The 16,011-nt window shown below is 40.7% G+C and overlaps 3 protein-coding genes across 4 annotated transcripts in view; all 3 read left to right on the forward strand.

The window, feature by feature from the left end:
* Nucleotides 1-16,011, forward strand: part of LOC126559341 (calmodulin) — a 279,933-nt gene that overhangs the window by 43,786 nt on the left and 220,136 nt on the right. The gene's annotated exons all lie outside the window — the stretch shown is intronic.
* Nucleotides 1-16,011, forward strand: part of LOC126559276 (zinc finger protein 593 homolog) — a 338,322-nt gene that overhangs the window by 38,485 nt on the left and 283,826 nt on the right. The window lies entirely within an intron of this gene.
* LOC126558182 (hydroxylysine kinase) overlaps nt 1-16,011 on the forward strand; it is a 172,340-nt gene that overhangs the window by 1,841 nt on the left and 154,488 nt on the right. Inside the window, exons 3-4 of the mRNA XM_050214148.1 lie at nt 1,047-1,469; nt 1,537-1,734. Of these exons, the coding sequence (XP_050070105.1) occupies nt 1,047-1,469; nt 1,537-1,734 (621 nt within the window). The remainder of the gene's footprint in view (nt 1-1,046; nt 1,470-1,536; nt 1,735-16,011) is intronic.

Genomic DNA, 16,011 nt, shown 5'->3' on the forward strand with positions numbered 1-16,011 from the left:
CTATTTAAATCCAAAGCCATCGTATTGGACTCGGTATATAGAGGATTTTCACAAGATTTGTTGTTTAAAAGTCCATCCTCCTCCCTGTTCGTCTCTAAGTTCCTAAATAAATAGGCTTTTCGATATCCACAATAGAAGGTCGGTATGAAATCAAGCTGAGATAACCAACACCGTAGAATGGGACCTTACTCCGAACCAGCGGTTGAAGCCTTTCTCGATTATCGATTGAAGATTTGCCTTCGTTGATTGATAACGATCCGCTCGAAAGCTTGGAGTATGAAGCTTCTGCTTATCTGATATCTGGCCCAAATCTGTATGATTTGGGCCAGATTATGCGTACAAGCATCAGCAACTGGCTATGAACTCTCTCGAATATTATAAGTCTTAGTTTACATTTAACATTATTTTATAAAACGTTAAGTTTATATGTTTAAACTAAAGGCACTGACAGACATTTTTTTTAGAAAAGACCATATACTCGTTATATAGTGAAACTAAATATATAAATAAGCGAAATAGATGTAAAATCAGATTTAAAATCGTACTACAGGTGCCATCAATCGCTTGATCATGTGGGATTTATTACTTAAAAGGACGTTAACAAATGAAAAATAAAGAATGTTAGTAACACTAATAATGTACATCGAATTCGAATCGTTGAATTCGCTCCTATGAGTAGCAGATTAATTTTCGGATGATTTATCTCAACACCAATTGAAGGTTTTTTTGGCCGACACATTATCTATCTATAGCTTAAATGTCCTATGGTGCAGATCACGTTACGTCACGGATCAGTTGGAATCCTACACATTGGTTATCGATGATTTAACGCTTCTTCTCCTAATCTAAAGTACTGTACAATTTGTTAATTAGGTAAAGTTTCAGTGCATTTGCATAGCTGTAATGTATTGCGTGCTAACAACATTTTTGTGGAGACAAACAATAAGTCCAAATTATTTTTATTTTCATTTTGCATTTGAACTTTTTAATAATTGTAACTATAACTACATTTATGTGAAAAACATACATTTGTTTTTAATTCACAGTCCATCGACAAGGAACTGGTTATGAAACGACAATCCATCTGGATGCTGGACAATTTTCCTAAGCTAAAAGATTTCCTCTACGTTCTAAAAGACGAGCACCATAAGGATATGGTCGAGCAGGTATTGGACGCATTTCAACGACGTGTGATACCGAATTTAAACGAGTGCGAGCAGGGAGTAATCTACGGAGATTTTAACGAACATAACGTAATTGTTAACAAGAAACCGTCGAACAGCAAGGAATATGAAATAGTGGGCATTATCGATTTTGGTGACGTGTGCTATTCACGCTACGTTTTCGAGTTGGCCATCGCAATGACGTACATGATGCTGGAGGCAAATGATCTTAATACGGGAGGATTAGTGATAGCCGGTTACAGTATGATACGGTTGATTCCCCAGCACGAAAAAGACATACTTAGGGTAAGATGCAGAATCAACCCATCAACTATCAATTATTTCATTAATTTTTTCTTTGATTTATTTAAAGATTTGCGTCGCCGCTCGTCTATGCCAAAGTCTAGTGCTGGGGCTGTATACGGCCACAGTTGACGCTAGCAATCAGTATATTCTTTCGTCGCAAACACGTGGATGGAACGTGTTGGAAGCACTGTGGAGAGAAACTGATAAAGACATTTTGGAACGATGGAATTCCATTGCCGAAGAATATTTAACATGTAGCTCGTGAAGTGAAGTAACACGAAACAGAGCAAGTGATGTGAGTCAATTCCGTACCACAATGTAAGCATTTAATGTATATCCCTGCTGTAGTTATATACACACGTTGTAGCATGAAGCAATCAAGTCTGAAAGGACACATAACACTAACGAACGAATCAATTATAGCAATAATTCTAGGAGCAATATCACGAATCCAAACTTTTGATGCTTTTTATACAGTGAAAGGGATTGAAAAAAATCTTTACGCACTGTTATGCACTTTGGCAAACCACACGAAAAAGATAAAAGTAATATAATCAATAAAATAATTAGGACACAAAAAATTCCTGAAATTCTTCCAGATATAAAAAAAAGGATTAGTAGGGCTTAGTTTTTCTTACGCTATCCTGTGTGCAGTGTCGGAGTGTACTTTTCATGAAAAGCATAGTTCTGTGACTGCTGATAAATGATTGTTCTTGGTGTTTTATGATTTTCACGAAATGTAGTAACTTGCTTTACAGTTTCAATAAACAAGTGTTAAATGAAAAATATGTTTCTTAGACAGTAATGTGTTAAAAAGAATGTTTCTTGTAAGTGTCGTGAAAACAATTAATGTTATATTAAAAATTGACTTAAGTTTTTTTACCAGCTAATTGCCTTTTTAGCTGGTACATTGCTGTGCTAAGCCATTGCTGTCGTTAAACTTAATGTTTATATATTTTATGTTGTTTTTTTAGGGGTGTCTGATTACATACAATTTGGCACTTTGGTTTTGGCATTATTTTTGAAATGGAAAGCTCCACTACCAAGTATACAAGATGATTTTTGATGTGGATTACAAGATGACCAAAAGAATAAGAAAGCATTTAGATGATGATAAAAATAGCTGGCATCTGTGAGTCTGGACTCCCTGCCAAACTTTGGATATTTAAATCTAAAGAAGCTACATTCTCCCAGAAGTTTACTTTCATAATTGTTGGTGTTTTTTGTAGCTGTTTTAGGTAGTCGTGTCGCTATTCGGAAAATATTTGTCGCAAATTGGGTGTCGAAGTTGCCACAGTTAACGAAAGATTGCACATGGCATCATGGTCCTGGTACACTAAAATCTGCTTTTATAATGTCTAGAGGATGCAATCCAGAGCTGTGGTATTATTAAAGAAGATCAGTGACCGGCAGATAGAGTGTCTAGACGTTCGTCGTTGATGTAGTATAACCCGACATAAATTAATGACAGATTGACGAGAATGGTGGAAACCACCATTAACGATTCGACTGATGGCGGACCTACCTGCAAACCGTGCCCATCGTCAATCTGTGGAGTTGATTATTGTGATCCGGTTTATGTAAACGGTGCACCTCAACGAGCGGTTCGCACAAAGGCGTACGTCTTAATATTTGTATGTTTTGTTCCACGAATTAGAATGTACATATTGAATTAGTGTCCAATCTAACGACGGAGGCGTTCTTAGCGACAGCGGAAAGTTTGACGGGCGTATGGGTGTGGTCGGAGAAATTCCCTCAGTGAAAATGTATATCGGTTAACCCGCTATTCTGCGGCGCACTTCCTCATTACCTCTAACATGTACCAAATTCCGGCGTGTGTTTTGTACGACATTCTCAAAAATCGATTTTTAGCGTTAGCAGCTCCTTTAGTAGTTACAAGTGCGATTAAAATGGTTATATGCGTTAGGAACCTGAAGATAGGAACCAGGAATGTGAGTTGCAATTCATGAAGATAATTTTCCACCATATCAGTGGCATAAGTGGTGAATAATCGAAGGTCCATTCCAGGAAAGGATGAGAAAGTTTGACGAGTTTGAATAGGCTGACCAGGTTGGACTTCTTTGTGAGTTCGGGGGGTACCCCTTGCCATCTCGGGGGCAATGCAGCCGCTCACTTCGCGTCCCCCAAATCCGCCCCTGCCTCTATCTACGGCTGCATTCGATCTTCGACTGGTTTTTCTCCAAATGATCCAGCCAACGAACCCGTTGTGCTTCCCACGCCTCGTACCGAACGGGTCAATGACGAACACCTTCCTGGTGGGGCATCCTCATCACGTGCCTCAACCATCGTATCCTTCTGGCTACCGTCAGGATATCTGCCCCGCCAAACAGCTCAGCTACATCGTGGTTCATTCTTCTTTTCCACACAACCCACTCGCATGCACAGTCAAAGATCCTCCATAGTACTTAGCTTCCACCGTTCGAAAATGGCGAGTACAGTTCGGAATTATTCGAAATGGATTAGATCAGATTGGCAGTATGAGCTAGTATCAGGATTTAGAAATATAGTTTGACGATTGAACCACTATTCGATTAAAATTCGATATAATGCACCAATGGCCCTAGTTAAGGACTCTGGCGGGATGACTCTCAAAGTTTTCACCAAACCCATTCTTTCGTTGATCATTGTGATAAACACCCCACCATCATAATGATGATTCGAACAAAGCACCATTCACCTTTGTAACATACTGAAACAGTTAACATGCAAATAAGATACGTTGGTAACCATTGTTATTACGTTACAACCAACCGTATCGTCGTTACCGCAAATGATGCACGAAAGGGTACGAAATTATTGCTATTAATAGTGTGAACTTTTTGTCCAGGATTTTTACACGCTGCCATAGATTCACAGATAATTGCCTAACTTTCAAGCAATTCTGGTGCAATCTGGTTCCATCGAAGGGGGAAGTTTTTAATCGATTGGCACTAGAATATTGTAAAGTTCGATCCATCGAAAAATCGTCCCCACCAGCTGGGGACACGACATACGCCAAAAACTTTCCACGCAAAAGGTGTGTTTGGTTTGGTGAAGCGTTGCACATTTTTTGGTCATTAAACTGTAAGCCTTTTCGCTTGACTTTCAGTAACTTTTTATGGATGAGATGCCTCACATGGTTTTAAATCGTTGTCCATTGTTGAAGTTGTATTCCCTTACTTGGAGATAGATGAAATCAATTAAAGAGAAAGTTGAAGTAAGTTATTCTCGCATATTGCATGTTGGCGGTAACATTTGTTATTTGTTGGCTGATATTTATTATGAAATAGAACATGATTCACACCTTGTATAGGTAGTTCTGAATAACGCCATACGATTCATACCCGGGCAATTTCAATTTCCTTCCCATTTGTGTTCCATTGTTTTTGTGAGTGTGAAAATGGTGCGGTGGCGCGAAGGATTAGCTGCAAAAGAAGGAAAAGCCGATACCATGCCACACAAATACAGCGCTGACAACGATTATTAATAAATCTTTTCGCTGCGTTCAATCGATGGTACTAACAAAACGCTCATTTCCGGCGGCCACGCAGGTTGTGTGGAAGGTTTGTTGAAACGGGCTATAAATAAATCAACTTTCACCAGACTACCTTGAGGCTGAGGTTGAGTACTGTACAATCCGCTAGCGGCAATTCCGAACTTCACCCTCTCGGTGAAAGGCAGATGTATTTATATTTATTCTTTGATTGATTATTTCCGGAAGAACTTTGCGTTTGCCGATGGCAGGGGCACTGTTGACGACCGTGGTCTACATGGAACGGAAGATGCTTTTTTTCTCATTTCAGTGCTGAAAGAAGCCAAAGCTAAGCGATTAGAAAAGTGTTGAAATTCATTGTTTCATTATACTACGATCAAAGCGTGTACGGAGCGCAGTATAGAATCCTTATATGAATGTAAAGCAAAAAAATGAATTCACTTTGAAGTTTAAGGTGTCCTTTTGTTCCATTTACTTATTGTTAATAAAATTTCTTAACAAAACAAATGTTTTTTGATGATAAAGCAAATACAGCTTGCACGCGCATAGGAGCGGAGAGGGTATGCAGAACAAAATCAACATAAACATGAGGAGTATGCTATAAAACTTCGTTACGTTCACAATTAAATTTAGAAAAAACATGGACAAATTTAATCTATGCTAATATGGAAAGCAATAGCAATTGTTGCTTCAACATATTTCAAGTGTCAAAGGAATAATTAACAATAATTTCAAAATTATTTCCATAGCAACGATAGTGTGTGATTTAAGATCGCCAGTATTCTTTGCTCGCACGGTGAAAGTTTGTTCGAGCTCCATTCTACAGGCTGCGTTGTGCGTTGAATTGGAAAGGTAAAAGTGAGAAATTTCGGGTACACTAGCGTGTCGCCATGTGGACAGCAATTTGCATCGCGTAAAATCCCAAAATCTGTCATTGGTTGGGTGTGCGACCGAGCGATGCGGGTGGAAGGAAAATAATATGGCAAGGCTGTGGAAAAAATTGGTACGCTTTGCAGTGCTTGTGTGAGTGCGGGTGCCAAAACCATTGGCATAAGGCCACACTGTCTGAAGAAAAGGCCTACCCGGCTCCCGAATAGAACCGAAACGAAAGGCGTAAGATGCTCCCTCGTGGCAGAGATCTAGGGTATTAACGGTCGGGGGCAAATAAACGGCAAAGAAGGGTCACGTTGCATGCAAAGTATGGCCGGTGATAGATAAATTCAATTTCTTTTCACCACTTCCGGGGCAGACAGAAGGACAGGGAGAGGGAGACGGAGAGGGAGGGAGAGAGAGAGAACATTTTTGCTGGGTTTTATATTTGAATTTCGTTACCGGGGCCACTTGGTGGATAGACGACTCCGTAGCTATGCAAAACAACTTTTGAGCGTCCCTCAAACCTGATCGGCCACCTTCACACAAAGAAGAGTGAGGGAAGATTAATGGACTATCAATCGAATATTGACGATCCATGGCTCCGCTGTCGTTGCTAACAGAGAGAAAAAAATCCAAATACATCAGGCAAAGGGTAGTTTTTGGAGCGTTGGCTAGTTGTTCTGGAACGGCGCGTGTAATATTCCGGTCACGTGAAACATTGTTCCCCAGCTTATACTAAGCATCGAGTTTTACATAAATTTCTGTCTTCGTTTTTTACTGCGAGCTACATAGTTCCTGCATACATTCTACAATTGTGTTCTAGTCCGTGTGACATGAGCGAGGTAAAAAAGTTTCGCTTGCTGTACGTCGTAAGATGCGTTCGAGTAGTTGCAGTGTATAAACGAATTGTTGAATGGGAAGAGAGGTCTGCCATTTTTATCATTCGTGGAATTTATTTCAGCAGTACACACATACACCTTGAGCAAGTACTTTCAACGTGTACGGAAATGTACAGATATGCTTTGTAGTTTATTTCCATTTATCATCCCTCATTCCTCATTGCTCTCAAAGAAGATCGATCATCATGCGTCAGCAAGGGAATTTGCTTGACCATATTCGTTTGAACTTTTTGTGCTTGATTCTATCTGTGTATCCCAGCGGGGCACAATCAGTCACATTTCATTTTTATCAGGAAGGACCTCGGCCAACCAAACAGTAGCAGCAACAGCAAACTAGTTCTTAAAGCACGGCCAGGCTTTATCGTCTGTAAGCTGCGCTGAATTCTCGCCGGAGATGAGCAAATGAAGTTAGTCGGTCTGGTAGTTTTGTATGATGCGACCGATGCTGAACGCACCAGCAGCACTAAGGCTAAGGCACTAAATAACATCAGTGAAAGTATTCGCCATCGCACACCAATCTTCGTTTATTGTACGCTGGCCAGCTGGTTATTCGCTGGCGAAGTTTGAAGTGGAAAGTTATGAATTGTTTTGCGAACGTAATAAAGTGCTTTCGCGAGTTATTAAAATGAGATTATTGGCTGGGTCACTCAAGAATGTTGTATATTGTCAACAGAAATGAAAAAATGCGATTAATTTCATCCTCATAGTTTTTCTGTGCTGGTTCGGCTTTGTTTGGCACGGTTTGCTGAGGAAGGAAACAGCAGTAAGTGATAAGGCATTTCAGTTAATTGATCTCGTTAACCTTCCATTTGCAATAAGGGGATTCTTGATACTAAGATTGTACATCGTATGGAAAGACTCAATTACGGTAGAGCCTTAATTGAATTTATTTTTGCAGTAGAAACATTTTTTTCTTCTTTAGTCAGTTGAATACAAATCGTTAGGATAATTTAGTACTAAAGTATCCTATGAATATATGTAATTTAGCATTTGTGGTCATTATTCTTTGTCATTTAATTCATTATAGCGCTGTAAAAACTCATGTTTTCAACTTTAACATGATTGATTGAGGACGTTTTACTGTACTACAGAAGATTTTATTCGAAATTCTAGTTATTATATAAAATTTGACAAGGTTAACAAATTTTTCACACTTGTTTTACCGTCGAAAAATATCTTTTCGTGCCACCAATTGAGGGGCGGTTGTCGGTGGCAAAGGCAATAGCGGTGCCGGTCATCACACGTCAGCAATCTTAGTCAAAGGACACCAATAACCAGGCAGATGCATGGCCATGCTAGGGAATATTGGTCTAAAATTATTAGGATCGATCGTCTAAAATAGACTAAAATCGACTAAAAATTGGAAGAACAGATATACATATTTATTCAAATGTATATGCAAAATATTATAACACAAGTCCGCTTCAGAACACCATACTCCAGTTCATAGTCCCCAGCCTTTTTGGCGGACGAAACGACGCCATTACACCATCTCAGTTGGTCGGTCTACCACTCCGCCTCTGCCTATGTGAATAGCCTAGAAAGAGTAGAAAGAGCTGCCGACAACCGATCTGTGTAAATCACATGACGTGACAAACCCACGAAAGCATAGAACTCTTCATTGAAGCGGCTTTTTCATTGTCTTTCCAAACACATGGACCTAAAAATTCTTCCAAACATATTGCTATTTGAACGCGCCAAAAATCTAAGTCAGTACAAATGTTTTATAAAGTTTCCTGCTTCCTGCTTCCTGCGCTTCTTTGACCCAAGTTAGGTGAAATTTTCGAAGCCCTTAAAGGTGCGATCTGTATAAAGGACTTGTGTGGTCAACACCACCGTGTAGACTACAATTTACTTGTAGAGTAGCCTAACTTAACGACACGTTCAAGAGACAATAAATCAGTATTACTACCCTTAAGCTATACAAAAACGTAAAAGCAATAACTGCACAGAAAACATGTTTTTGTGAAATGTATTCAAAGGGTAGCTATTAACAGGTTGGCTGATAAGTCACCGGTCTAACAAAGAAAAACACATTTTTTTGTCGAAATTCGTTTTTATTATTCAACATAGTTCCCTTCAAGAGCGATACAACGATTATAACGACCTTCCAATTTTTTGATACCATTTTGGTAGTACTCCTTCGGTTTTGCCTCAAAATAGGCCTCAGTTTCGGCGACCACCTCTTCATTGCAGCCAAATTTTTTCCCTGCGAGCATCCTTTTGAGGTCTGAGAACAAGAAAAAGTCGCTGGGGGCCAGATCTGGAGAATACGGTGGGTGGGGAAGCAATTCGAAGCCCAATTCATGAATTTTTGCCATCGTTCTCAATGACTTGTGGCACGGTGCGTTGTCTTGGTGGAACAACACTTTTTTCTTTTTCGTTCTTTTTTCGTTCGTCAAGCAACCAAAAGTTGCTTGACAAAAGACGCTCTGTCTCACAAACTAATTGACATACAGACGTCAAATTTTGACACGAATCATTTGAAGGTTGGTGCTATATAAAAATAATATGTATTTAATACTAGCGGCGCCATCTATGTGTCAGACCGGGGACTTATCAGCCAACCTGTTATTGAAAAACAAAATTAATAATCGAAATGATAAATTATTTTTATCTGCCAACTTTCCATGTATTGATTGTTGCATTTTTAAATACAAGATTTTAAGGAAACTGATTCTTAATTTAAAAGCACTTTCGTTTTTTTTTATTGTATCACTTAATCACAGAACGTGCTAGATTTTTTCCATATCAAAGTGCAATGAAACTCTTATGCTTTAGCTCGTTCGTTCGTTCGTTCGTCGAGGTACCATAATGGTCTCAAAATTAGATTACATTCGATTCGTTTTGAGGGGGCCGTTCTCATACACCAGGTGCCAGGTACGCAAAGCTGTTTAGGTGCGTATTCCATGCCGGTTCAATTCGTACAGCGGAATCGGTCGAAAAAGCTTCTATGAAAACAAGGATTAAGGGAGGAGTGTAATAGAAAATAGTAACGAAAAAACGAGCAAAAAAAAAACGAAATACAGAGTACGTATCGCTTTCCTTGCAAATGATCTCGCTGTATAACTGGGGCGTATAAAACGATTCGTGAAAAAGCGGTAACGCTGTATCTTGGCTGGAATTTAATTACATTTCAAATCGCATCGAATGATTCGACGATGACTGATGATTCGAGAGTGAGTGTGAACTACAACGAAATGAAATGCTAACTTTCAAATCAATCGTATAAAGGCCATGGAAAACGTTGAAGCATGGTTGTAGAGAGATATATTTTTTGTATGATTCCAATCAAGGTTTGTGTAGCATGTGGTTTTTAAAAGTCAGAAGATAGCTTTAACAAGTTTAGTTTCTAGTAATTTTTTTATAACTATCTTATGTTTGTCAAAAGCTATCCTCAGTCTGTAAGCTCTTAGTCTGTTCCCCCGTAGTGAGGCCTGACTAACCAACTACGTGGTATCGGCAGTCTAGAAAGCCATTTCGATGGCCGACATGACCTTAGAGGTCGTTAAGCCAAGAAGAAGAAGTAAATCATTCGATGAACGCGGTGAGACTTAAGTAGATCGTTAAGCCAAGAATAAGAATAAGAAGAAGTCCAGCACATATTTCGTAACCTTGTCTTGTACCTAAAATATCACCAGAACCAGGTAGACCATAAATGGACCAATGAATATGTACCTTTGGCTCTGCTCGAGAATAGGAATCTGCTCATTGTTGCAAAGATTGAATTCACTCACTCATTCATGGCCTGCTCTTTTAAAGAGCACGTCGTCGTGACCTGGCCCGGTCAACAACAGGTCGCCAGGAGACGCGATCCCTGGCTGGTTACCATCCATGTAGGCACCCGCTCTCCGACAGCTCTCCCTTCACCTGAGCCAGCCAACGAACTCGCTGTGCTCCCCGACGCTTCGTGCCAAACTGGGGGTCGCTGACGAATACCTTCTTGGCGATGCATGAGTCCGGCATCCTCATAACATGCCCCAGCCATCCTATCCTGCCTGACTTTGCCACCGTCAGGGTGTCCGGTTCTCCGTATAGCTCAGCAAGCTTGTGGTTCATCTTTCTTCTCCACACTCCATGCTCGAACACACCGTCAAAGATGGTCCGGAGGATACGACGCTCAAACACGCCAAGAGCGTTTGCATCCTCTGCTCGGATGGTCCAAGACTCCAAGACGGATGGTGAAGACCGTAGTAGACACGATTCCCCTGCACAATGCGTCTCCGGATTTCGCTGCTGATATCATTATCCGAAGTTACGATCGTACCAAGCTAGCAGAACTCCTCTACCACCTCGAGATCGTAGCCGTCAACTGATACTTTGCTTCTGAGTCGGGCTCTATCACGATAAGAGCCTCCGGCAAGCAGGTATTTCGTCTTCGTCGCATAGATCATCAATTCAATTTTTGCTGCTTCACGTTTCAGTCGGGCACACCTTCGCTGTCGTCTTGCCAACGATATCAATGTCATCCGTGAAGCCAAGAAATTCTTCAATTTCAAAGACCGGTAGAGAATCGTGCCACGGATATCGTTGCCTAGCCCTGCGCTTCGTATGACACCTTCCAAGGCTATATTGAACAGTAGATAGGAGAGTCCGTCCCCTTGCCTAAGACCCTTGTGAGATTCGAACGATTCCGACAACACGTTCGATACTCTCACTTTGCACTGCACCCCATTCATGGTGGCCTTTAACAGCCGGATCAGCTTTCCAGGAAAGTGGTGCCGCTGCATTATGTTCCATAGCTCATTTCGATCTATGGTAACGTATGCCGCATTGAAGGTGCTGCCAAGCCTGTTTCTGAGGCCGTCGTTTGTCAGTTGGTGGGCGCTGAAGCTTCCAATTGTTGGTTTATATGCCTCCTCTCGCCCGACCTTAGAATTAAGGTCTCCGATGACGATCTTCACATCATGTTGTGGGCAGCGGTCGTACTCCCTCTCCAGCTGCGTAAAGAAGAGCTCTTTATCATCATCTGTGCTCCCAAGGTGCGGACTGTGCAAATTTATGATGCTCAGATTGAAGAACCTGCAACGAATCCTCAACCTGCACATTCGATCGATTCTCCACCACTTATGCACCACCAGATTATGCAGTTGCTACGGTATTGGCGCACCATTGTACCCTTGCAACGCACCTCCTGAAATTCTTCTATCTCGAAGCCCCGGGCCTGGACCACATCTAACAGGATTCGGGTGCTTCCATCAGATGTAGGGGATCTACAATTCCAGCTTCCGAACCTCCAATCTTAAGTCCTTTTTCCTTGCGGGGGTCTGAATCGATTGGTCGGGTGCTGATTTTTTCTTGCGGTAGTGGTTTTATAGGAGTGGCTTGCAAGACCACTCCCCCAGCCTCCTGTGTCGTCGAAGGGCCTACGATGACGGTGAGGTCGTCATACAGTTCGTACAGCTCGTCGTTGTAGCGACTCCTCCATTGTCCTTCCAAACATACGGGAACAACGATCCTTCTGAGCATCTTCCTGTCGAACGCGGCTAAGAGGGCTTCATCTGTTTTGGACAGGGTCCATGTCTCAGAGGCGTATGTGAGTACTGGGACTATAAAGGCACGATACAGTCCCAGCTTCAACCGTCGCGACAGAGGAGGTGAGATGTTTCCTCAGACTGTAGAATGACCGGCTGGCCGCCAGTATCCTAGCGCGCATCTCCGTCTCAATGCTTTTTTCGGTGCTGACCCGAGATAGATGAATTTTTGGACGATTTCAAATTTGCGATCACCTATCTGTACTGATGTAAGGACCCGACATAGTTCCGGATTGCTTAGAAGGGCCGCTTAGATGGTGCCACCATCAATTTGGTCTATGCCTCGTTAATCTGCAACCCGAGGGTTTTCTGCGCCTGCTCGATCCTTTGGTAGGCCTCTGCTACCTGGAAGAGCCGCAGACCAATGTTGTCTATATCATCAGCGTATGCCAGGATCTGGGTTTTCTTATAGTAGACGGTTCCCGAAGTCTCCACCTTCGAGTCACGGATGGCCCTCGCTAGCAGGCGAGCCCATCTCCCTGACGCAGGCGTTTGGTGGTAGAAAAGGACCCAGAGCCGGGATTCCAAAAGAGCTCATGGCCTCGAAGAATTTTTTCCTGGCTATGCTATCATATGCGGCCTTGAAATCTATCAAGAGATGTTACGTGTTCAACTGCTGTTCAGCCATCTTCTCCAAGATTTGCCGCATGATGAGGATCTGGTCAGTGGTAGATTTTCCGTTTCGGAATCCTCTTTGATACTTTCCAATTATCTGTTCAATGAATGGGTCAAGCTTATCGTGAAGGATTAGGGAGAATATTTTGTAGGCGGTATTCAACACCTTAATACCCCTGCAGTGTAGTTGTTGCAGTCCAACATATCTCCCTTCTTGTATATGGGATAGCTGATGCCGAGATTTCAATCCCATACCTTAGTAACAAGTTGATGAACCTCCTTTTCTAGTAAGGCACCTCCGTTTTTGTCCAGTTCGGCTTTGTTGTTTTTTAAACGACGGATAGCTTTTCGTGCGTCCTCGATGTCAAGTGTCGACGGTACATCGGGACCGTCCGCTACTGGAGCCTTAAGTTAAGCAGTTCAAATTTAGAATAATAGACAACTTAATAGAACCAACTTTATATCAAATTTGAGTAGGTTTAACCACAATAAAAATATTGAATTTTCATACTAACTTTGTTTCTGTTCGTCAATGTCCAAATCATGGTGTGAAAATTAATATCCTTTTTTGATACCTAATATTTTGAAAATTTATCGACGTAAAAAACTAACTATTTTTGTTATCAGAACTGGCCTCAGAGTTGTTGAAACAAAAAGTCTTGTCAGAGATTTTTTTATTTGATAGAATCTACTTTCAATAAATACATACAATTTGATAGGACCTACATGCTATCAATAAATGTAATTATGCATCGCACTATCGTGATAATAATAAGTATACAAATTGAGGGTAAGTGACCAAGCGCCATGAACGAATTATAATTAGCAACTGATCATTTTTGAACACGTAGGTGACGTTAGCGCTGATGATTTCATTATGCGCCTGGATGTAACATAAATAACTTCTCGTTACTGCTGACGACGAAACAACAGTGTAACCAAATTTATTTACCCACCTGCATGACAAGCATTGTTCTTGTGGAATATCATTTTTCCTACTGTTAAATAGTGTTGGCTTGACGTCAAAGACATGGTCGAACATGAAGGTTCAATTTTGTTTCACAATTTTTCCAAAAATATTGCTAGCTTTGTATTACTTTTATACTTCAGCTAGCAAACTTTTTTCTGCAATATAAAAATCACTGACTGATGCAGTATGGTTGTAATTAAAAATACGCAATTATCATCGTAAATGTGTAATAAATGGAGGATACAAATGCTGCCACATACCTCAAGAATCGGGTCAAGGATGTCCAAAAATCCATTATATCTTTACACCCCTATGCCAAATGACACATAAAACAATTTTGTTTTGCTTGCTGGTTATGAATTAGAGCGTCGTAAAGCGTATATGATTGGGTGTGTGGAAGTGAACGAGGATAGAACGGTGTTTTAACAGTGTCAAAAACTCGTTAAAAGTTGCCAGTTCTACTAGCATGGATCATGAAATTAAACAAGGAACGAAATTGGACTACCTTTTCTTCGCCCGGTAAGTTTACATTGTCATTTCTTACCTTCCGTGCAGTTGGTAAGGATTTTTCTTCTTGTTTGTTCCTAATGCTTGTTTTTTCTCTTCTTTACCGGGTATACTAGCGCGCCCATTTAATCGATGGTACAGTTTTGCTGCCCATGTAATGAAGTACCGTCCCGATTCGATAGCACTTCCTGGGCTGTATGGCATTAAGTTTTTTTTTTTTTTTTGGTAGTACCGGTCCTATGCAAACGAAGCGCAACGAAATTCAATTTTCCCAGCCCCTCGATATTTTGAACAGCTCTATCCAACTCGCATTCATTTCGGTTGTGCTACTCAAACCATCTTCAAAGATAAAATTACGAATACGGTAGAGTTGAAGTCAAGATGAACGAGAGGCCATCGGCTTTTTTTTTTGTTTGTTTTGGTTTGGTCAGGTTTTCCTGTCATTCAACGTGTAAGCTGAGATTTGTGAGAGGTTTGCTTTGGATTCAAGAAGACTTTCAGTTCGATTGAGAATTATGTCAAATTGCTTACTAAGCTCTTATTTGGTCACAGGGCTGCAATTACCGTTTACTTCATGCCATTTTTAAGAAAAAATTTTTTTTTTAAAATGACGTAACTTCCTGTCATTCATCAATCTACGTTTTATTTAATGAGGCGTATCATTATTCGCCATTAGAGTTACAAATCACATTAATTCAGTACAAACTACAGTATATAACATTTGATAACTGATCGCTAGTTAGGTGTGATGCTTTCGCGAAATTAAATTCTGTGTTGTGTTTTCTCATTTGGCTTTACAATCATCTTTGGATTTGTATTTGCTTTACACGAAAGTCAGGATGTCGAATTCCATCCGGATTGTTTCCCTGCATGCAGGACTGATTATCCAGCTACAGTCAAAATCAAGTCAAGGAAGCCAGTCCAAATGCTACGACAAGACTTTTCAAAGTTGTAACTCCATCAAAAATTTACAAGATAGCTACGGGAAAATTATAGCTTCACTTATTTGATATCAGCTCAGGTTTTTTGACAAGTATCACTAACCAAGTTAGGCTCTGATTTGTTCTAGAGCCGTGCACTTGTGATAAAGGAAAGCATAATCTTATCGTCTTATCGAGCATTGATAGATTCTGTTCAAACAATGAGCGAGCATTCGGTATTTTGTGAAATAAAAAATAATTTATGTAAAATTTATGAAAAACTGAAACTGGAGCCTTTTTAACTTTGTAACGAGCAAATAAACATGTAAAAAAGGTCGAAATTAATGGTCACAGTCTCCAGCTACCATAGTGCCTTGGAAGAGAATGAACAAGCTATCCATAATTGAATGATACCATTTTGAAGTTTTGCTTCCTTTTCTTGGCCTAACGACCTAGATTTACTAGACCTGTTGATACTGTTGGAAGGGAGAAATGCAAGACACAGTGCAGTCTTCGTTTTAAGCGTGCGTGTTTATTGAACGAAATACTTTGGCGGAAAAAAATAATTTTCGTTTCATTCATGGGGTAGGAAATTGCACCTATCCAACAGATACTACGTAGTTGGACAGTCAATCGTCAATACGGCTTGGATGGGAGTTGATCCTGGTTGTGCCATTCGAGGGCCACCGTCGTCACCTCTACCGACGGGCAGCCACCAATGCAATGATTGA

This window comes from Anopheles maculipalpis, chromosome 2RL (genome assembly GCF_943734695.1).
Source record: "Anopheles maculipalpis chromosome 2RL, idAnoMacuDA_375_x, whole genome shotgun sequence".
NCBI lineage: Eukaryota > Metazoa > Arthropoda > Insecta > Diptera > Culicidae > Anopheles > Anopheles maculipalpis.